The following is a 22,562-nucleotide window of genomic DNA, read 5'->3' as shown; positions in this document are numbered from 1 at the left end:
GTGATGACTCAACTCTAAAACAGTAACAAGCTGTCATGAATGGGGGACAGGAATTTGCTGGAATTGAGCCTGCACAATGTCATAGTGGGAGAGTATAATTTATTTTACTGCACCCTCAGGACCTTTTAAATATATAAAAAAAATTAGGATCCATGAATAGCCCTTTAAATTCTTCATCTTTATAAGATAGATTGTAAGCCCTCGCGGGCAGGGTCCTCTTCCGCATGAACCAGTCTGCCATTTGCCTTCATGTAATGTGTTTTGATCTTGTATCGTTCTTGTTTGTTACCCCTGTCACCTGTATAGCGCTCTAGAATCAAGGGCATTTATGAATAAATAAATAATAATAATAATCACAATGTATACAGAATACCATGCACAGTCATTGGTTATAAAACTGTTTATTGTATTCTTTTTATAAGTTCCATGTATTACAGGCAGTTACATTAACATTGCATTTATTGCTAGCTGTTAGGAGCAGTCACTGTGATTTGTAGAGGTAACACATAAAAGTTATTAAACTAAAATAATTGCATATAAAATGGAGATATATAAAGCTAAAAAAGTGTAAACCTCCTCTTTAAATGGTCTTCCTTTATTAAGAAAGCCCCATTATTTATGAGGGCGGCCCAGATGGCCAGGATGCTGGCTTCTAAAACTCCCGTAACGGTGCATTTTTGCTAGTAGTCATACATTTCCTCTACAGTGGCCACTAGAGGGGGAATGTAGTATTACATGCTGTCCATTTAAAAGAATAACTAACCATGTAAGACACAGATGAGCCAGGTCTGCTGCTTTTTCTGATAAGGGGAAGGTATCTAAGCAGACTTTATAGGGTCTCTACATAGAGGTTGTCTTCATGGTCAACGGAACATTTCTACTCACATGGCAGTAGTGTTAGTAAATGAATGGCAGTCACTGCAAAATTTTCTGTGTATTTGTCTTGTAAACTTTTTATTGTCTTATTGTCAGCTTGGCAGGAATCCCGTCCTATAGGGAATAATGCTTTTTGTGATCTTTGGTCTTAATTCACACCGTCGTATTAATAGTCCATGTAAGTGCTATATGTTCTGTGCCAAACTAGATCACCAAATGGAATGTGCGTGAAACCCTGCAGTTCCTAACATAGCCATTAGTGGCATCAGAGAAGCTGGGTGGCCCCTTACTACAGTATTCACAACATCTTATTACGACTTTTTCTTCAAGGTGATCAGATATTCGGGGTAGGCAACATCGTCATGAAAAACGACAAACATTTTGGGTGCGTCAACCTTGTCCACAACAGAGTCATAGCGGCCTTTACTGGGGTCACCATCGATATGAGGAGCCTCCTTGTATTGGGATTTTCCCTCACAATATCGTCCGGTGATCACTGCAGCTTGGTAGATGTATTTTTTCCCATTAGAATCAGGACGGGAATATGTGTCGCTACAAGAGTATGAGGACTTGACAGCGAAGTACGTCCCGTTTCCATAGGCTGTAGCTGTTGGCATGAATGCAATGATGTTAGTAATATTCTACAATGTGGTCAATAGAGATACGATAATACTGTAAACATGGCCACATGTATGTTAGATGCACCTTACTATTACCATATGTATGAACATAAGCTCCACCCCATGGGTGATGTGATGTCATCACCTTTGACTAGCCTCTATAACCTTCATTACCATCTCACTGATATATATATATATATATATATATATATATATATATATATACAGTGGTGCCTTGGATTACGAGCATAATTCGTTCTGGGACCGTGCTTGTAATCCAAATCCACTCTTATACCAAAGCAAATTTTCCCATAAGAAATCAGAGAAATGCAGACAATTAGTTCCACACCCCAAAAATAAATATTTATTATTCTGAATAACATGTAGGACAGATGAAACAAACATTCAGAAACAGCAGAATATGTGATATTATAAGTTACTGTACAGTAATGGAGAGGATGGGAAACACAAGGGCTGACAGAGACTGCAGGGAGCAGGAAGGAATGAGCAGGGCAGATGTGGGCACATACTGTACATGCAGCACTTTCTGTCCGGGGAGAAAGGGGTTACAGCGATGGAGAGATTACTTCCACAGCCCTGTCCCCTGATGCAAGTCCCAGCCTGAACTGTTTCTGCTATGATTTAGAAGGTGAGGGAGACTTCCTGGGTCAAAGAACAGGACTGTAGACCCCGCTATGCAGACCATACCCCTCCTCTACTCACGCTCTCACCCAGTACAGGGAGCTCTTAAACCAAAGCAATGCTCTTAAACCAAGTCACAATTTTGAAAAACTGTGAGCTCTTAAACCAAAACACTCTTAAACCAAGTTACTCTTAAACCAAGGTACCACTGTGTGTATATATATATAATATAGACTTGCAGTGTGGAGAGAGAGTCTGCTCTATAAAGCAATGTTCTGCAGCAGCTTTGGGCATCGAACTGACAGAAGTGCTGGGGGAGGAGAATAGGCAGGGTGGAAGAACCGTAATGGAGAGCTGAGGGAAAACAATGCATTCTGGATATTGTAATTAAAAAATCATTCATAGTCATCTACCCTTTCCCTGCTGCTGCCCAGATCCCTGCTGCTAACCCCTATCCTGGTGACGTGCTGTCATGCAGAAAAGCTTAGTTAGTCGTTGGCTATGGCGCGTCACCTGAGCAATCAGTGGTTGGCTGAGTGGGCATTTTCAGCATGTCACAAGGAAGCCATGAATATCAGGCACCAACAGAACAGGTTTGATGGTGAAAAGTTGGGTGAATATACACAATTTCTTTTAAAAATATATAATTACAATAAAACCCAGGACCTACATAACATTTAGTAGTTTGGCAAAAATTTAGAGACAAATGGGATGTAGTATGCTACGACAGTGAGTTATCGACAGTGAGGCTGAATTGCTTATATTTCTATTTCTTATTAATTCGATGGTGCTTTCTAGGGTTGTGTTTGCTATAGACCAAGTGTTTGGTAACTTACCATTTTTACCACAGTGAACTCGGTTGAATCCATCATGGTTAATGTTGCTAATGGCCTCAGTATGGGTGCCGTGGTACAGGTGCCTTATATTTTTCTGGCCGGGGTTTTTTCTGTTCACGTTGTTTTTGTTAATCGTGAAACTCTGCCACATTTGAACATGCTGAATACGTATGATCTAAAGGATGAAAGAATCATTAGTTCCGTATCTTTCATCAAACACTGTTTTACACTTAAAGGGAATATACAGGGAACAGATCACTGATCTCAGGGAGACCAGCCAAAGATAACACTGTTGGATGCTGGCTAAAGCGCTCAATGTAGTGAAATCCTAGGTGCATTGCTCCCTGGGATACATGAATATGCAAAAAAGAACCAGTAGAGCCTCATTTAAGAGTCTCAAAACACAGGAGTATCCAGATATCCCTCCGGGAAGGGCCAAGCCAAGGGGCGGCTTCTGTAAGGAAACCACAAAAACCACCATATTAAGTGGCCCTATAAGTCAATGTAATGACAAGGGAAAAACCAAGGCCAGGTATCCATCCACATACAGCTGTTTCGTGGTGTTGCCCCTCATCAGTGTGGAGCAGGATTTAGGCTAGGTGGGAGCAATGCCTAGTAGAGCCATAAGAGAAACAGAACTATGATCTCGGGGAGACCAGCCAAAGATAACACTGCCGGCTAAAAGGAAATCAGCAAATAATTCCATTTTATCCTGTATGTGAAAATCAATCGATTGATTGAATAGATCAGTGCAATGCATATACATAGGCTTGATCTATATTATTGGCACTCTGCTGGTACAACCTGCCAGCCCCACATGTAGCTGCTTGCGCTCATCAGGAGCCCTCGCAGTGAAGGTGAGGTTCCGGGTCCAGACATTTGGGAGCAGCCACCAGGTGCTATAAGGGATGTGAGCTCATGGGGCCTCGGTCTGGTCTACGACATGATCGAGCCATTGGGCCCCCTGCTACCGCTTTACAGGGGTAGTTCCGACACTTAAAATGGTGGTCATACACCTTCAATAACTGTTGGATGAATGATCGTTCAGTGTACAGTTATCTCTTTTGTCCTGGCCTTGGAGGGCAGCTCTGGCAGCAGTTTATTGATTCTAGAAAAAAAGGGTTGGGAAGAGGAAAATAACATGCTTACCATGCTTAACTCTTCTTTTATATGTTGGTGAAGATTTGGGAGGCTCCATAACCTTATACTGTAGGCTGAAACCACTGGCAGTGGCGGGTTCAACCGACTTTAGTATAAGGTGGATCATCTGTTGGAGAATGCTATAGGGATGCAGGCTGGGAATTCCTTTGCCAAAGCACATATCACTACCACCTTCAATTTACCTCAATCTACTGTACATTGAATAGTTCACTCTATCCAGATGCAAGGATAATGGACAAGGATAATAACTTCTAAACATACCAGTCCTCAAAGCAAAATCTGATCATATATGTCAATTTATTGTAATAAAATGTAATTAAATTTTATTACAATAAATTGACAAATATTGTCAAATTTTCCTTTGAGGACTGGTATTGTTTAGAAATTGTAGTCACTGTGTGCATTGGATGGTGTATCCCAGTTAACCTCAGCCAAATCAGATACAGGTGAGCTGCACCTTAGATCGTTACTGTTTACAAGGATAATAACCTCTATAATTTCATAGGTACGCGCTGATGTCGTTTTAAAGAATCTCTCTTTCACATCTTTGTATTTTTGGGAAGTTGTCTCCAGTATGATTTCCAGATATTCCCTTGTACTGATATCGGTCCATGTCACCGGATAGGAAAATGTTGCTGCAGCAAAAAGAATGAACCCGTATTAGATCTTTTGCCATCATCTAAAATTACAATTATTTATGTGGCTCGGTGGTTCTTCTTTCCTTACCTCCACAATGTGTTGCTGACACGATCCTTTCCTCTCTTTGGAGCGCCTAAACAAGATTATTTAAAAAAAAACGTGACATCACTACTAGTGTGTCTCTTTGTACCCTGTCCTGCACCTGGACACTTTCTGTGCAGGGAAATGCAAATGTATGGGACTGCTCGCTGCACAGCCAGAGGTCATGAGTAGAGATGAGCGAACCTGGAGCAGCTGGAGTCCATCCGAACCTGAACTTTCGGCATTTGATTAGCGGTGGCTGTTGAAGTTGGATAAAGCCCTAAGGCTATGTGGAAAACATGGATATAGTCATTGGCTGTATCCATGTTTTCCAGACAACCTTAGGGCTTTATCCAAGTTCAGCAGCCACCGCTAATCAAATGCCGAACGTTCGGGTTCGGATCGACTCGAGCATGCTCGAGGTTCGCTCATCTCTATTTGTCAGTAACCTGAAATCGTTCACCCTATTACACAGAACGATAGTGGTTAGTTATGATGGTTACAATGATCGTTACTACGTTCGTTTACTCCATCTGATCCCAGCACGAATGATTAGGAATTACACTGAACGATTAGTGAACGAATGCGGAATTACAGCGAACAGTTATCGAATGATTAACAATGATTTTAGGGTCAGATCTAAATGAACGATCAACGCCACACAAATGATTATCGTTTAAATTCGAACGAGCAAACGATTTTCCGCACGAGATAATCGTCCCGTGTAATAGGGAAAAAAGGATTATGTTATAACTAGATAAAAGCAAACTTTGGTTTAGTTTGCAGAATGGAAAAGTACAGGAGTTAAATCCATCTTGTCCAGGCACCCAGAGAACTTTAAATGTAGTTAAAGGGTTTGTCCAGCGAAAATCTTTTCTTTCAAATCAACTGGTTTGAGAAAGTTATATAGATTTGTAATTTACTTCTATTTGAAAATCTCAAGTCTTCCCATACTTATTAGCTGCTGTATGTCCTGCAGGAAATGTTTTATTTTCAGTCTGACACACTGCTCTCTGCTGACATCTCTGGCCAAGAGAGGAACTCTGTCTTGGTTTTCTATAAATCCCCATAGAAAACCTCTCCTGCTCTAAACAGTTCCTGTCTCGGCCAAAGATGTCAGCAGAGAGCACCGTGTTAGACTGCAAATAAAACATTTCCTGCATGACATACAGCAGCTGATAAGTATGGGAAGACTTGAGATTTTTAAATAGAACTAAATTACAAATATATATAACTTTCTGACACCAGTTAATTTGAAAGAAAAAGATTTTCACTGGAGTATACCTTTAAGAGTAGAGAAGGCTGTAAGTTCGCTCATCTCTAGTCATGACCTCTAGGTATTCATATAGACATATAGAAAGTGGACAAAAGCCCTGCCCACTTGTCTGCTTGGAGCAGCCCTATACTTTTTCTAACCCAGATCATTCAATGTCTTACCTGTAACTCTGTGCTTTTTGCTTTGAAAACCTCCAGATACTTCTGGTAAATATCGTCCTGAATGACAATGATGAAGATTGTTTCGAGTGATGGGATTAAGGTATCGGACAGGTAGTTCAGAATACTGTTCAGAATCGCCTTGATAGATTCTGCTACATCTACTTTGGCCATGCCTGCGAGACGAGATGAGAGTTTGTAACCTAGTAGTCATGCTTTAAAAGAGTATTCCCATCTTGTTACCCCCCTATGCGTAGCACTGATTGATGAGGGTCAAACCATCGGAACCACAAATAATCCCAAGAACAGGACACAATTAAGCCCAGAATAAATGGAGCGCTTACCGCATCTTTCTTTTAACCCTCTATGAGGCCCCTAAACATTTTCAAGAATCAATGGAGTGGTGCTGGTGTGGTAAAAGCTCTTTTTGTTCCGGGAACGATTGTGTCCTGTACTTGGGATCCTAGCCGTTGATCCCCTACCAATGAGCTTGTTGTCCCCTATTCTGTGTATAGAGGACAACAAACTGAGATGGAAATACTCTTTACGTCAGGGTTTAAAGTGAACCTGTCATAAAAAAAAATAAAAATGTTTTGACGCATCATCAGGGCCGTATTGGGAATAAAAAGCAGCCCAGGCACATAAACCACCCCTCAAGCCCACTTTAAATATCACCTCCCCATAAATAAAAAAGATTCCCCCTGTAGGTAATCCCTCTCCCCATAGGTATTCCCCCTTGTAGGTAACCCCCTCTGCTGAATAACCCACCATCATGTAGACATTTCCCTCTAAATAATTCATACCCTTGTAAGCATACATATACTCACCTGGCTACTGGGCCCCAGTTCACTGCTATCACTACTTCCTCCAAGCTCTGCAAAGGGGCAAATGTCACCCCACCCCTGGGCCAGCCTGCCCCTGGTGATGTGTAGGGAAATAGCACATCACCATAAAACAGAAAAGATTGCCCTTTATAGGGGACCGGCCCATCTGGCATTTGCCAGAAATGACAAATGACCAGTCCGGCCCTGCATGTCATAGAGACATGTGAAATGTTTCGATGTTTCGGTCTGGGTCTAAGTCATGGGTCTCCAAACTGCGGCCCTCCAGCTGTTGCAATACTACATTTCCCATCATGCCTGGACAGCCAAATCCAAAGCTTTAGCTGTCCGGCCATGATGGGAATTGTGGTTTTGCAACAGCTGGAGGGCCGCAGTTTGGAGACCCATGGTCTAAGTATTCAGACCTGTACATGCAGAAGTGAAGTTTAAGCAGGTTGGCAAAAAGAAAAGATGAAAAACTTGGATGCTCAAACAATGAAGAGACATTTGATGGGAGATCCGAGAAGCAAAACCCTACCTGTCCCAATGGCCGGCAGTGCCACACTCATGAACCCATTCTTATGGCATTCAAGCAGAATTCTGTCGATGGAAGGTTCATAAGCCGGAACACGGGTTGGTCCAATAATATGCATGATATGTTTGCTTGGAAGATTTCCACCGCTTGTAATTCCGACTCCATCTGATGGTAAAAGACCTAAAATAGATTGACAGGCAGGTGGATGTGAGCTATCCTGCTCTTATAGTAAGTCCCATACTGTTATCCACAGCTTACATATAGTCACCATATATTATTATAAGGAATATGAATATAGCACGGTCTTTCCAGTTAACTTTATACATCTCATTGAGATTAAAAGTCAAGAAAACAGAAGATACCAATTTTTTTGCATTCCTCCTTAACAGTGTCCCCCGCAGCCTTCAGGATTGCCCCAGAAACACCTGGAAAGACAGAAGTGACATATAGTAATACTGTAAGGACACTATACAGTCTATATGGTATTGTTTCTTATGGAATACCTCAGGCTAGGTATCGGGATAGGCCATCAATATCAAATGTTATGGTGAATGGCCCCTAAACATGGTGCAAAGTACTTCATTTCACTAATACACATCAGAGTATTACCTATAGAAATGTATGAGGCTCCATAGTTTTTCTGTTTGCCAATGATTTTTTAAAGGGGTATTCTGCTCAAACTTAACTTTTTTAATATGTTGCTGCCCATGGTGAGACTAACAATTCAGTCCATACTTGCTATTATCTATTCTGTCTCCTTCCCCCAGTTTTGAGCTGCTGCTTTCTACTCAAAACACAAATCTGTGTGTGAGTTTTTCTCTCTGTCTCCCCCTCCACCCCCTCCCTTCTGAGACAGCTGAGTCTATGGCAGGCTTTATCTGCAACTTTGTAGCTTCTTTGTTATGCTGGGAGAGTTAATCTTAGGTCACTGTGATTAATCCTCCCTGCATTACAGAGTTGCAGATAGGGACTTGTTTACATCAGCCGTCTCAGAAGGGAGGGGGAGACAAAGGGAAAGGCTCACACACAGATTTTTGTCTTCAGCAGAAAGCAGCAGCTCAGAACTGGGGGAAGAAGAATGAATATATAATAACAAGTATGAAAGGAATTGTTAGTCTCACCATGGGCAGCAACATATGAAAAGTTATGTTTGAGTGGAATACCCCTTTAAAGAGTCACACAGAGATAATATTTCTGAATTGAACTTTAAAGCATGCCAGTCATTTCGGAGGTCTATCCAAATCTGTGTGCAGTCGCTCCTGTCACCACAAGATTGGGTTACTATTGCTGCCGGTCAAGCTAGGTGAGTTTTGTACAAAAAGCCTATTGAATCAGAATTTTAGGTTTGTGCATGGAACACATTTCGCTTGGTCAGTAGCCATGGTAACCCAATGTAACGGCAACAGGAGCGACTGCACACAGATAGACCTGCAAAAGGACTGGCACCCTGTAAGGAAACAGAGAAAAAAAATTGTCAGATGCTCCATCAGATATTGTATTAAAGGGGTTGTGCGACTATGCAATTATTTTCATGCGTGTAATAAACATGAACATGAACATAATAAACGTGAACATCAGTATATTAGTAAAGTTATTTTACTACCTTTCTGCGGTCTTTCATTCTTTTTATGGCTTTTGATTCACACTGCTCTATTGTATTTATTAGCAAAAATTTCTGCCTGATTTACATCTTGTCTTCCTCCTACTTGTCATCTTGACTTCCTGTTTCTTTGAACATTCTAGCCAGGAATTCAGCCAATTATTTTTCCCTTCTACCACATTTTTTAGACAGGATGGATTTGACCAAATCTCCAGCTAGAGTGTACAGCAGGAACAGAACGGGGGTCAGTGATGACAGCAGGGCCGAGAGTTACTAATACTCACCACATGATTGATTCAATGATGAATTTGTTAAGTTGACAATACAGTCCGCCGCCTGGTGAGTGATGTCGCCTTTGACTAATTCTATCATTTTTCCAAAAGCCGAGAAGTGAGGATAATTTGTCTAAATTGAGAGCACAAAGTATGGTTATATGCAAATACCAACAGAGTGACTGGTTTGCTAACTTTATACAGTATATAGTGAGTGATATTATTAGACAAATAATAACCTTTATTTAAGAACAACGGCCATCGTTTTAAAATTACAGCAATTATTTGCCAATAAATGACGGCCATTTACTCAATTTCAACAGTGTGTGAGCAGCATAGCCTTTCTGTGTTTTCAATCCACTCCTGGTTTTGGTTGCAAAATACTGACCAAAATACTGACCAAAAATACTGTGTGTGAACATAGCCTTAAAGCGTAACTGTCATTTCAGGGTCATTTTTCTGAAAACAATAAATATCTCTTGTTTTTAAGAAACTCTGTAAAAGGTGTTTCCTTATGTACTCAAAAAGATGTTTTCCTAGCTCCCCCCTCACTTCAGAAGAAGCAGGATTTCTGTGTCCATTATGCTCTATGGAGAGGGGAGGGGTTGAGAGGAGGCAGTGAGCACAGAGCAGTCCTGCACAGCACAACACCCTGCAATCTTCTCTCAGCAAGTTCCTAGATAAGCACTGACCTTTCTGACCTCTGAATCCAGCTTTTTAGGTGCCCAGACAGTCTACAAACAGCTGACCTTCATGTCTCTTCTCCCTGCTCACTCATCTCCCTTGGCCCCTGCCCCCTCCATAGGATATAATGGACACAGCAGAACCAGTGTTCACATGAAGACAGATTTGCCTGATAATGCACAGATTAGAAGTGAGGGGGGGGGGGAGGCTGGGAAATTGCTTTTTGAGTACAGAAAGAGGCTTCTTTGCTTAATAAAACCTATTATAGAGTTTCTTAAAACCGCTTATACTACTGATTTCTGCAAAAAAAAATTAAAAAAGTGAGTTACACTTTAAGCTGTATCAATGCAATGTTCCAATGTACAAATATACAGATTTATTCAGGACACTTAATAGATATAAAATGAAAATAAAACATTCTACCTGCAGCCACCACTAGAAGGAGCCTTTGAGCTTTGTGTTCCAGTCTTGACAGGTGCAGCAGTTGTCTGGCTATGATTGACAGCCTGGACCCGCTGTGGACGGGAACCCCTTTTGTACCCATGTCCTTCCATGTGGTAATTAAAAATGGACATACAGTTATGCCCATATGCAGGAACAGGTTAATGAACTTACTATATGGACAGTATGCAGAGAGCTCCTAAGCTCCCTCTAGTGGTAGAGGGATGCAGCCTGAATTTGATCATTTAGGGGAAAATTTAACTGGTCATACAACGGCTTTTTTTTTGTTTTAATTTTATTTTGCTCACTGAAGAGATGACATTTTTGTTACGGGAGAAAACATATTAAACGAGAAGCTACTGTATATAATGTGAAGTGAGAGGTAAATGCCGATTTATAACCATGCCAGAAGCTGATGATGACCGGTGGCCACTCAGCGCTAACCACTCACCTACCTTGTAATTCTGGAAAAAGCATTGATATTTTTCATAGACATTTTGCTCAAAGGCCACGATGATGATTTCAGAAATGACGGTCATCACGGAAGGATCGGTTAGGTAGTCTTCTATGCCTTTAATGATCAATCTTATGGAATTCTCAGGTTTTAATTTCCCTAAACCTTAAAGGTACATAATAATTATTATATTAAGAAAGATTACGTATCTTTATATACAATACAATGCAGGGGGAGGGTCTTTAAATGCTACAGTAAAATATTTACATAATATGCACAAAAAACTAAGGAGCTGTCCTTAGATGTTAGGTGCCATCTAGTGGCTATGTTGGTACTTCTACACTATTTCATTTCTTTTTATCTCCACTTACAGGAAGGGAAAAAAGGATTCCAGGAAGAAGGGGAATCCCTTTCCTGTCTACACAGATTGAGTATCTGGGCTTTCTCGTTTCACTGTTTTCTTTTCAGTATGTTTAATTTTAATGTACAGATTCTGCAGTATGACATACAATAGCATCCATTTTTACCATCTTTTTTTCATCTATTTAATTTTTTTTTTTTTAAATTAAAATAACGTTAGATATCTTTCTCTCATTTCTTTTTTGTTGCTTTGATAAAAAAATGAAATAAAGCAATAAAGCTCAGGCTACGTGGTTCTTGGTTGTGCAATCCATGTAGCCCAACATTAAGCTTTGTACACAGATGTATTCCTTATACTTTGACCAAAAAAAAAGGGGTTTTCTGCATGGACGCACATTATTTACCTGTTCCCATTGCTGGGAGACTGACAGTCGCCATGTTATTTTTATCAGAGGCTTTAAGAGCTTTCATCACGGAGGCAACAATGTTGTCTGGTCGAACGTCAATCAGATGAATTATTTTGCGGCACTTGAGGTTTCCCGGTGAGGTTACGACACAGCCGTCATTGTGGAGTGTAGCTGAAAGACACATAGATATGTTATGACTATTCACACTTCCACTGTGGCGTGAGGGCTGACTATTTAGGCAAGGGCATTGTGGGAAAATAAAAACTCATCTAATGAATGGAGCAGCTCTATTCAGTAGGGTAGGGTGCTGGAGATTGTGAGTGGCCCCATCCGTTTGACCCTTCATGATCCCTTAGTTATACCCTATCCTGTAGATACTGTGGCTAGGGAATAAATAAATTCTCCAGATGGGAATACCCCTTTATGGTGCGTTCACACCTACAGGATCTGCAGCTGATTTTCTGCAGCAGATTTCATTTAAATAACTGAACACAGCATCAAATCTGCTGCAGATCTGCTGCAGATTCTGTAGGTGTGAACGCACCCTTAGGCTAAGTTTACAACGCAAATGATCAATCATGGCCGTTGTTGCAATTTGCAACAACGGCTGTAATCAATTGATAATTTACATTGTGCTGCAGACAATGGAATCCCAGCCGGAGTGTATACATCTAATATACTCTCCGCCCAGGATTGCAAGCGGCCCCAACGAAAACTGCCATTCATTGAATAGTGGCTGCACAACCCTGACAGTTCATACAATGGAGAGTGCTGCTCTGGCCGCACTTTCCATTGTGTGCAGTGGTGAATTGGGATGCAGGCGTTACCGGGACAACAGTGTGACAGAGGTGGGGCTTCTCTGCTATTGAGCCCCCTCTCCCATCCTTCACTAGGATCAGGACCCCCCCCCCGCACGTCATCCAAGTGGCATCAAGGATGAAAGATGCACACAAACCACCACTACTACTGCTATGACCGTCACCTATGCAAACATGGGACAGTCAGTGGGACGAGTCCTTTCCGTTGATGTCTATGTCCAAAGGACTTGCTGTAAAGTATGCCAGTGGGACGGGTCCCGCCACACGCTCCATTGCGTGCAACGGGTGTGTCAGCATCCCAATTCAACATAAATGAACATCATCGGGCCGGAACTGCCGCACCAGCTGGGAAGATCTTCTCTGACACCGGCCGTTCTGTGATTACAAGTAACTGTAAGACAAACTTTTAATTTAAAATTCTTTTAACCCTATAAACAAGTAAGATTTCCCGCTGTCGGAGCGTGAGTGAGGCTGTTTTTTTGCATAAAACAGATGGAAAAAAATAAAAGGGTTGCAAAAATGCAGAGTAAACCCAGCCTAAAACATAACTCCCCCTTTAATGATTTCTTATTGATTTCATATGTAGTACATCTTCCCTTTAGCAGCTGCCAGATAGGAAACATGCGGCTTCCTCTAACTTCCTGCAGCAATAAAAGCTGAACACTGAGGTTTTCATAGGCTTTATATACCAGGGGACTCTACCAGCATATTAGCAGGACTATATCCACAGGCTCATGCTCTCCCTTTAGGCTATGTTCCCACACAGAATTTTTGCTCAGTATTTTGGTATTTTTCAATTAAAAAAATAAAATTACAGCCATCTACTAAATTTCAACAGTGTGGGAACATAGCCTTTTATAAATCGCAGAACTTCTCCTTTAATGCAATTCTGCATTTTCTGGCATTGATGTCAGAACTGAAGTGAAAGTGTTAATTCATTGCACAGGGAACCGGTCTCCCCAGAAATCTTAGATTCTATACACATCACCAGAATATACCAATATACAAGGTAAGCCGGCATAATGACATACCTAGGACTTTACATTCTTCCTGTACTTCAGAGCCTGCGGCATCCAGGATGGCTTTAGATACGCCTGAAAGATAAAACGTATCTACATTATCTAATTGCTATTGATGTAGTAAGCACATGGAGACAAAAATATGTTTGTTGTCAGTTTTAAGCAAATTTTAAGGTAACATCCAATATGGCTGCACTTCCTCATGTCAATTTAGCAAAGGTGTTCACCACAACGGAATGAAAAGTTGTCAGTATCATTTAATGACTAATTTAATCCAATTGTTAGGATATGGGTGTTGTTTCATTTTAAAGGAGAAGTCCGGCCAAACTTTTTATTTAGGTATTGTATTGCCCCCCAAAAGTTATACAAATCAGCAATATACACTTATTATAGGAAATGCACATAAAGTGCTTTTTCCCCCTGCACTTACTACTGCATCAAGGCTTCACTTTCTGGATAACATGGTGATGTCACTTCCTGGATAACATGGTGATGTCACTTCCTGGATAACATGGTGATGTCACGACCCGACTCCCAGAGCTGTGCGGGCTATGGCTGCTGGAGAGGATGATGGCAGGGGGACACTGAGGGACACAGGGCACTGGAGGGACACTGAGCATCCCCCTGCCATCATCCTCTCCAGCAGCCACAGCCCGCACAGCTCTGGGAGTCGGGTCGTGACATCACCATTTTATACAGAAAGTGAAGCCTTGATGCAGTAGTAAGTGCAGGGGGAAAAAGCACTTTATGTGCATTTCCTATAATAAGTGTACAGTGGTACCTTGGTTTAAGAGTAACTTGGTTTAAGAGCGTTTTGCAAGAAGAGCTCACAGTTTTTCAAAATTGTGACTTGGTTTAAGAGCATTGCTTTGGTTTAAGAGCTCCTGGTATTGGGTGGGAGCGTGAGTGGGGCAGGGGCATGGCCTGCAGCACAGTACTCTGACCCAGGAAGTCTCTCTCACCTTCCAATTTATAGCAGATCCACTTCAGGCTGGGGCTTACATCAGGGGAAAGGACTGTGGGGGTAATCTCTTTATAGCTTTAACCCCTCTCTCCCCAGACAGAGAGTGCTGCTATACTGTGTCCACATCTGCCCTGCTCATTCCTTCATGCTCCCTGCAGTCTCTTTCAGTCCTTGTGTTTCCCATCCTGTCCATTCCTGCTATAATGTGCTTGCACTCACACTCAGCTATACACACTGCTGCTATAATGTGCTTGCACTCACACTCAGCTATACACACTGCTGCTATAATGTTTATAAAATGATTTGTGGGGTGTGGAACCAATTGTCTACATTTCAATGATTTCTTATGGGAAAATTTGCTTTGGTATAAGAGTGGATTTGGATTACAAGCACGGTGCCGGAACAAATTATGCTCGTAATCCAAGGCACCACTGTATATTGCTGATTTGTATAACTTTTGGGGGGCAATACAATACCTAAATAAAAAGTTTGGCCGGACTTCTCCTTTAATACCCAGAAATTGCTGCTGCCCCCCCCCTCCAATTTTTCCAGGTAAAACCAATAGATAGGTGGCCATACTTTCTTTTTTCCTTATTTATAATTTATTTACTGTGCCACATGTGCCATGTTACACCCGGGACTGCCGCGGTTCAGAGCGGGGTCGCCGCGCGGCCCCGCTCTGAACGCCCTTACCGGCAATAGGGCGTACCTATACGCCCTTTGTCGTTAAGGGGTTAAGCATGGTTCTGCTAACATATCTATGTAGTTACCGTGGTTTTTGTATCATATCTCTGTATAAAGGTTGATTCTGTTACTGTACCTATGTAATAAGCTTGGCTCTGGTAGCATATCAATGTAGTAAACTTGCTTCTAGCACTGTGTCTGTGTTGTATGTCCAGATCTGGTATCTACATGGTAAATTTGGTTCCAGAAGCATATTAAAGGGAAACTATTAGCAGGTCAATGAATATTTATTAGAAGGAGCAGGCCGGCTGGGGAGCAGATCAGTGCAATGAGGAAGGCAGGCCCGCCCCCAGTGCACCAATCTGCCTCATTTACATATCTAATAAACTACAACCAACATTCCCTAAAATGGTGCCAAGGGTCAAGTTAAGAAACTTATCATCATCCTCAGCACCCTGTGGGCTGTAGGGACATATCAACAGGTACAAATCTTTCATTTAAAGTAGTATGCTTGGCCCTGTTATTATACATATGTAGTAAGCTTGGTTCTGTTACTATACATATGTAGTAAGATTGGTTCTATTACTTTGTCTGTGTTGTAGGCTCAGATCTGGTAGCATATTTACCTGGTAAGCTTTGTTCTGGTGGCCTATCAAAGTAGTCAAGCTTGGTTTTGTTACTATATCTATATTGTAATTCCTAGGTTTTATTTGGGGACAATCTATAGAGAATGCCCCCCTACCTTCAACAGTACCATCCCTGTGGCATGGGTATAGTTTCAAAAGTTTATTATAAGTTATTATTTAAAGTTACTATACATATGTAGTAAGCTTGGCCTTGTTATTATACATATGTAGTAAGCTTGGTTCTGTTACTATACATATGCAGTTAGCTTGTCCCTGTTATTATACATATGTAGTGCACTTGATCCTGTTATTATACATATGTAGTAGACTTGGTTCTATTACTTTACATATTTAGTAAGCTTGGTTCTCTTACTATACTCATGTAGTAAGCTTGGTTCTGTTACTATACATATGTAGTAAGCTTGCATGGTGGGGCTGTAAGAGGCAGTACTGTGCCTCTGGAGTGGGAATTGGAGTTCAGGTGGAGCTACTGGTCCAGATACTCCACTCTAGCCTTAGAGCTAATGAGGCTCTGAAACCACCTGGTGGAGCTCTATTAGAGACTCTAGAGCTTCCCAGGTGAAGACTCCTAGGGTGGAAGAACACAGGCAGTGCTAAGCCTGTGGGAGCTGCAGCCAAAAGGGCTTGGTGAAACCAGTAGGTAGAACTGGTGATGTTGAGCAGTAGGCTCAGAAAGTCAGCTAGAGAAGTTGTGTTGTGTTAGTCAGTGGCTAGACGGCCTAGGTTTTATTTTATTTGCAGTCTTGCTTATATCTTTTGTTTTTCCTTGAATAGATAAATAAAGCTGACTGTGTTCAGTATAAAGCATACAGCACTGACTGGACTGCAATTTGTGATGTGCCAACTGTCTCAGAGCCAGGAGATGGCGATCCCAGCGAGTGAGTAACCCCCAGATTGTCAATATATGTATATAGCAAGCTTGGTTTTGTTACTATACATATGTAGAAAGCTTGGTTTTGTTACTATACATATGTAGAAAGCTTGGTTCTGTTACTATACATATGTAGTAAGCTTGGCCCCCATTATACATGTGTAATAAGCTTGATTCTGTTGTTGTGTCTGTTTTGTAAGCTCAGATCTTCTAGCATATCTACATGATAAGTTTGGTTCTGATGGCCTATCTAAGTAAAGCTTGGTTTTGTTACTATATTTATAGTGTAATTCCTCATTTTGACCTGGGAAAGCTCTATAGACAGTCCCTACCCTACCCTAGTACCATCTTTATATCCCTGTGATATGGGTATAGTTTAAAAAATCTGGCACAACTCACAGTTGTTTTGGCTTTAATATTACTGATATACCTGATGAATCAATCGACACAGTAAGGTACAATTTATTTTTTGTTTTTTTTTCTCCTTACCAGTATAGCGGTCCAGTTTTGCATTATTCAGGTTTATTATGGCGTCTTTGCTTTCAGCAGCGATGTCCCCCTTTTTCAGCTTCACAGATGTTTCACACACTGCTATTCTTTGCTCATCGCTCATGGTGGCAGTTTTCACTGATATAATTATTAAAATTATTATTATTATTAATTATTAAAAAACATCTAAAAGAGTATATAAACAGTATTAGCAGGAACATTTATATAGACGATGTATAATGTAACATTCAAATATACTCATCACACCTGTCTGGATGACTATAGAATATCACCTCTTGGTGATGGGTATTTCCAGATTTATACTTTTCTATTAATACAACACCACACCCTCAGGCCCTAGTGCCTGGGGTATAAATGCAACCCCACCCCTAAAGTATAACTTTTATCCTTATTATTGTTTAAAAATTTACCTCGTATCATAGGGAGTTGTTTAGGGGATTTTTTTTTGTAGTATTACAATTCAGCTATAATCCCTTTAATAAAACTGAGCTACAAAACCCACACCCGGCCTGAGGACAAGAATGGTGCTGTTTTTTTTAAAGAAAGCAGACATGTTTTCTATGACTGGGTAACCCCTTTAGCTTTGCACTGCATTTATTTATTTTAAACAATAATAAAAACAAAAGTTATACTTTAGGGGTGGTGTCACATTTAAAGGGGTATCGTGTCACAGGCCCAATTGTGGTATTTGAGGGTAGTGGGTACCAATATACTTTATCACTCCACTTTATCAGTACTGTTTTTACCTTGTCAGTACTGTTTTTGATGGCAATAACTTGCAATGACACTAAATTTATATAGCTTTTAAGTTATATACTACTTTGAAAGATGAAAATATTTTGCTTAAAAAAAGCCCAAACAGCTTCTCTAAGACCCAGTATTTTGTTCTTCGCTCACTAGGATAAATGTGTAATATCCTAAGCCTCAAGTAGCAATAATTATCCTTTCGGAGCCCCAAGTAGCAATAATCCCCCTTCCTGAGCCCCAAGCAGCAATAATTCTGCCTCCTGTGCCTCCAAGTAGCATTAATGCCCCCTCCTGAGCCCCAAGCAGCAATAATTCTGCCTCCTGTGCCTCCAAGTAGCAATAATGCCCCCTCCTGAGCCCCAAGCAGCAATAATTCTGCCTCCTGTGCCTCCAAGTAGCATTAATGCCCCCTCCTGAGACCCAAGCAGCAATAATTCTGCCTCCTGTGCCTCCAAGTAGCAATAATGCCCCCTCCTGAGCCCCAAGCAGCAATAATTCTGCCTCCTGTGCCTCCAAGTAGCAATAATGCCCCCTCCTGAGCCCCAAGCAGCAATAATTCTGTCTTCTGTGCCTCCAAGTAGCAATAATGGCCACTCTTGTGCCCCCAAGTTATGATAATCTAACCTCCTGTGTCCCCATCACCTTCCATAATGAAGTTATAAGTAAAAAAAAAAAAAAAAAAACAAGCTGCTGACCTCTCCATTCACTCCCATGCTCCTGTGCCCCGCCAGAGGCAGACATCACTAGCTGCTCCAGATCACTTCTAGAGATCTTCATCTTGCCTCATGACACATATGGCCCTGCCAGCATATAGCAATTCAGCTACTGCAGTATAGAGTACTAAGATGGCAGAGAACAGGTCAGTTTTTAACAATCAGGGTCAAGGGGTTGTTAGAATAAGGAGGAAGAAGCTTGCGCACAAGACAAAGTCCATAGACTTTCTATAGAATCCATTTTGTGCAGCCACAAGAAAAGTGGGGAGAGAAGTTCTTAGTCGAAACGCTTCTCTCATCTTATTCCATTTTGAACACTGATCAAAACTTTTGACATGATCTTATGAGATGTAAAAAGTCTTTCTTTTTTAAAGTCACACATACTCTTTACTGTCGTGAATTCAGTTAATCTACATATCCCTCACCCTCTATCTCCTCTGACAGTCACCACTGACCTGTCTGAGCTCTGATTACAGCTGTCACCCAGCTCTGTGCCTGTAATCCTCTGTTATCTGCTTTCTGCTGCCAGCTAACTCCCTCCTTCCTCCTCCCCTCTCCCTAGAGCAGACAGGGTATGACTCATGCAACAAGTCACAATTTTCTGATTTTTTGCAGTGGATGGAAAAGAGGAAGGAGGGGGGGGGACCTGGGAAAAGGCTTTTTACATGCAGATAATGGCATATTTGGCTAATAAACCCAATTAAAAAGTTTCTTAAAATCGCCTGGGCTATTGATTGCTGCAAAAAAAAAAAAAAAAAAAAATACGACAGTGACTCTTTAAGTTAAAGCAGTAATAGTATTAGATTACACACACACTGTTGTCGTTTGCATTTCTGATAGATATGAATAGGATCCGTGCTCTGACCTTGCAGTGTTGTGCTTTAATAAAAATGAGAATGTTTGGTCATTGTGTTCTGCTATTACTAGCATTATTTCATTCTTGCATGGCGGTAATATTTAGTCACTCTATGACAATAATTACAGGGTCATAATGGGTCATTACTAAAAAATTACTTAATTTATCACTAGTTTTCTGGCAGCAAATGGGCATGGTTTACGTATAAGAGTGTGATGACACATTTTTAGATACATTTATTTGCAACTTATCGAACAATCAAAAAATTATTGTGTAACTGCACTTCATACCCACATGATGTTCTGTGTCTGGTTTATTTTCAGAACAATTTGTAATGGTTCTGCTCTTTGGCAGTCTTACAAAATCTCTGATTAAAGGGGTTATCCGGTAAGGTAAAATATATATTGAATCTTCCCCCCTCCTGGAGACTAACAATTCCTTCCATACTTGTTATTATCTATTTAGTCTCCTTCCCCTAGTACTGAGCTGCTGCTTTCTGCTGAAGGCACAAAGGAGGAGATATATCAAGTCTGGCTTCGTGTTACTATTCATGCAGTAATAAATCTACAGAATCACCTTGTCCGCCCCCCGCCTTTCCATCTACATAAATATGGTACCAATGAAAACTAGAGATTGTGGTGCAAAAAATAAACCCCCAAACAGTCCTGTAGATTGAAAAATATAAGCGCTATGGCTCTTAGAAAGACATGAAGGAAAACACAAAAATGAAAATACGCCACAATGCAGTCCTTAAAAGTTTAATAATAGGCATTGTTTGCCTTTATTATTACACTGTGGGAACACAGCCAGGGACTTGTATACATCAGCCATCTCAGAAAGGAGGGGGGTAAGAGCAGAGATGGACTGAACAGCTCAGATGCGGTTTTCTATGTTTTTGGCAGAAAGCAGCAGCTCAGAACTGAGGGAAGGAGACAGAAAAGGTAAAGACATATTTGAATAAATTGTTAGTCTTCAACATATATTTCACCTCATTGGAATACCCCTTTAATATTCAGTAGACAGTTTTGAGCAGACATATACAGTTCACATGTTATAGTTACTATAGCTATTATACAGTGTTGAGCAGACATGTACTGTACAGTTCACATATTATAGTTACTATAGCTATTATACAGCGTTGTGCATACATATACTGTATAGTTCACATTTTATAGTTACTATAGCTATTATACAGCGTTGAGCAGGCATATACTGTATAGTTCACATATAGTTACTATAGCTATTATACAGCGTTGTGCATACATATACAGTACAGTTCACATATTATAGTTACTATAGCTATTATACAGCGTTGTGCATACATATACTGTATAGTTCACATATAGCTACTATAGCTATTATACAGCGTTGAGCAGACATTTACTGAATAGTTCACATATTATACTTACTATAGCTATTATACAGCATTGTGCATACATATACTGTACAGTGCACATATTATAGTTACTATAGCTATTATACAGTGTTGTGTATACATATACTGTACAGTGCACATATAGTTACTATAGCTATTATACAGTGTTGTGTATACATATACTGTACAGTGCACATATAGTTACTATAGCTATTATACAGTGTTGTGTATACATATACTGTACAGTGCACATATTATAGTTACTATAGTTATTATACAGTGTTGGGCACAGTTCATAGTTCACAGTTGGGCAGGGTTGTTCACAGTTCACATATTATGATTATGACTCTTTGTATCGCTCTCAAAGTGGGTGTAAAAGTCACAGTTACAACATAAGAAGACATCCGTATTAATATAGCTGGGGCCCTGTTGTAGATTTTATATTGTGGTTGAAGAGTTTGGTGTTGTTGTTCATGCAGTAATAAATCCACAGAATCACATATACATTATATCTTATCACAAATTCTAAACTTACCTTAAGAATTTGAGTAAAATATCACCACTGGGTGCTTCTCTTTAAATTTGAAATGTGAGCGACATACAGAGACTCAGAGAACTCACAAAACTGAAAGAAAATGATCCTGAGCTTCTAGTTTCACTTTCCTCTAATAATTTGGTGTCTCGTTGTTGTCAGATAAAGTGTTCAGTTTCACATTCCTTTAAAGGGGGTTATCCAGCGCTACAAAAACATGGCCACTTTTTCCCCTCTCTTGTCTTCAGATTGGGTGGGGTTTGGAACTCAGTTCCATTGAAGCTTAATTGCAAACCGCACCTGACCTGGAGACAAGAGGGGGGGGGGGAGTGGCCATGTTTTTGTAGCACTGGATAACCCCTTTAAAGGGTTTTTCATCATGACAAGAAGTGAGGTGATATATTTTCTAGAAACAGCTTCAATGCTGTTTCTTTTTTTTTTGTTTTTTTGTTTTTTTGGGGGGGGGAGGGAGCAAACCACCTTCTCCTCTTTTTCTATTGTTTTTTATTAGTCTTTTAATTCCATTCCCATTAGCTTATAGGAAAGTGAAAGACCATCACTTTAGATCCTATTGATAAGAAATCAGACATCTTGTGTATCTCTATGAGATGTCCGTACTGCCCAAAAACGAGCAAAGACAAAGGGCCAAAGTACTGAACGTGTCTGTCCCTTGTTCTAGCGATCAGTAGAGGTCTCGGCAGCTGGACCCCCCACTGATCACAACTCCTTACAGGTTACTATGGCATGTCAGAAGCTGAATAAAGGTTTAGATACACATTACTGCAAGTATACTGAAAAACGGTGTGATCACATGCACTATTGAAACATGCAAAGTGCCATTAAATGACAGTAACACTTTAGGACCAGCAAATGCCAGTCTTAGTAAATCCTCCCCTCCCCCCATTGTACCATTTGGGTAATAGGAACAAAGAATACACTGAGCTCATAGTTATTACTGATTTT

At 40.6% G+C, this 22,562-nt stretch overlaps 2 protein-coding genes across 3 annotated transcripts in view; both read right to left on the bottom strand.

Annotated features, from left to right (window-relative positions):
* Positions 1-210: 210 nt before the first annotated feature.
* LOC138800751 (protein mono-ADP-ribosyltransferase PARP15-like) lies at positions 211-21,839 on the bottom strand. 2 transcript variants are annotated; one of them, XM_069982691.1, is made up of 13 exons: positions 21,603-21,839; positions 17,356-17,493; positions 13,713-13,775; positions 11,861-12,034; positions 11,098-11,261; positions 9,530-9,650; positions 8,008-8,070; positions 7,649-7,825; positions 6,293-6,465; positions 4,862-4,907; positions 4,625-4,770; positions 2,975-3,149; positions 211-1,483 (listed from the first exon to the last, which is right to left on the bottom strand). In XM_069982691.1, the coding sequence occupies exons 2-13, from the start codon at positions 17,477-17,479 to the stop codon at positions 1,188-1,190; spliced, it is 1,722 nt and encodes a 573-aa protein (XP_069838792.1). In that variant the 5' UTR covers positions 17,480-17,493; positions 21,603-21,839; the 3' UTR covers positions 211-1,187. The 2 variants fall into 2 exon arrangements, with proteins under 2 accessions (XP_069838792.1, XP_069838791.1); XM_069982690.1 differs by lacking the exon at positions 21,603-21,839 and adding an exon at positions 18,819-18,909.
* Positions 19,814-22,562, bottom strand: part of LOC138800750 (protein mono-ADP-ribosyltransferase PARP15-like) — a 45,680-nt gene continuing 42,931 nt past the window's right edge. Inside the window, exon 16 of the transcript XR_011364514.1 lies at positions 19,814-20,611. The gene's annotated coding sequence lies outside the window, so the exon portion shown is untranslated. The remainder of the gene's footprint in view (positions 20,612-22,562) is intronic.

The sequence above is a fragment of the Dendropsophus ebraccatus genome, chromosome 9 (genome assembly GCF_027789765.1).
Source record: "Dendropsophus ebraccatus isolate aDenEbr1 chromosome 9, aDenEbr1.pat, whole genome shotgun sequence".
Classification (NCBI taxonomy): Eukaryota; Metazoa; Chordata; class Amphibia; order Anura; family Hylidae; genus Dendropsophus; species Dendropsophus ebraccatus.
Note: the sequence above shows the minus strand (reverse complement) of the source record. Positions and strands in the feature narration are given on the sequence as shown.

Excerpts from the sequence above, each read along its gene's own strand:
- LOC138800751 (XM_069982690.1), bottom strand. The coding sequence starts at position 18,900 with ATGAAGATCTCTAGAAGTGATCTGGAGCAGCTAGTGATGTCTGCCTCT. Across the intron at positions 6,466-7,648 it reads ACTGCCGGCCATTGGGACAG|GCATGGCCAAAGTAGATGTA; the intron begins GTAGGGTTTTGC and ends CTCGTCTCGCAG. Across the intron at positions 3,150-4,624 it reads GTACCTATGAAATTATAGAG|ATCATACGTATTCAGCATGT; the intron begins GTTATTATCCTT and ends TTCATCCTTTAG.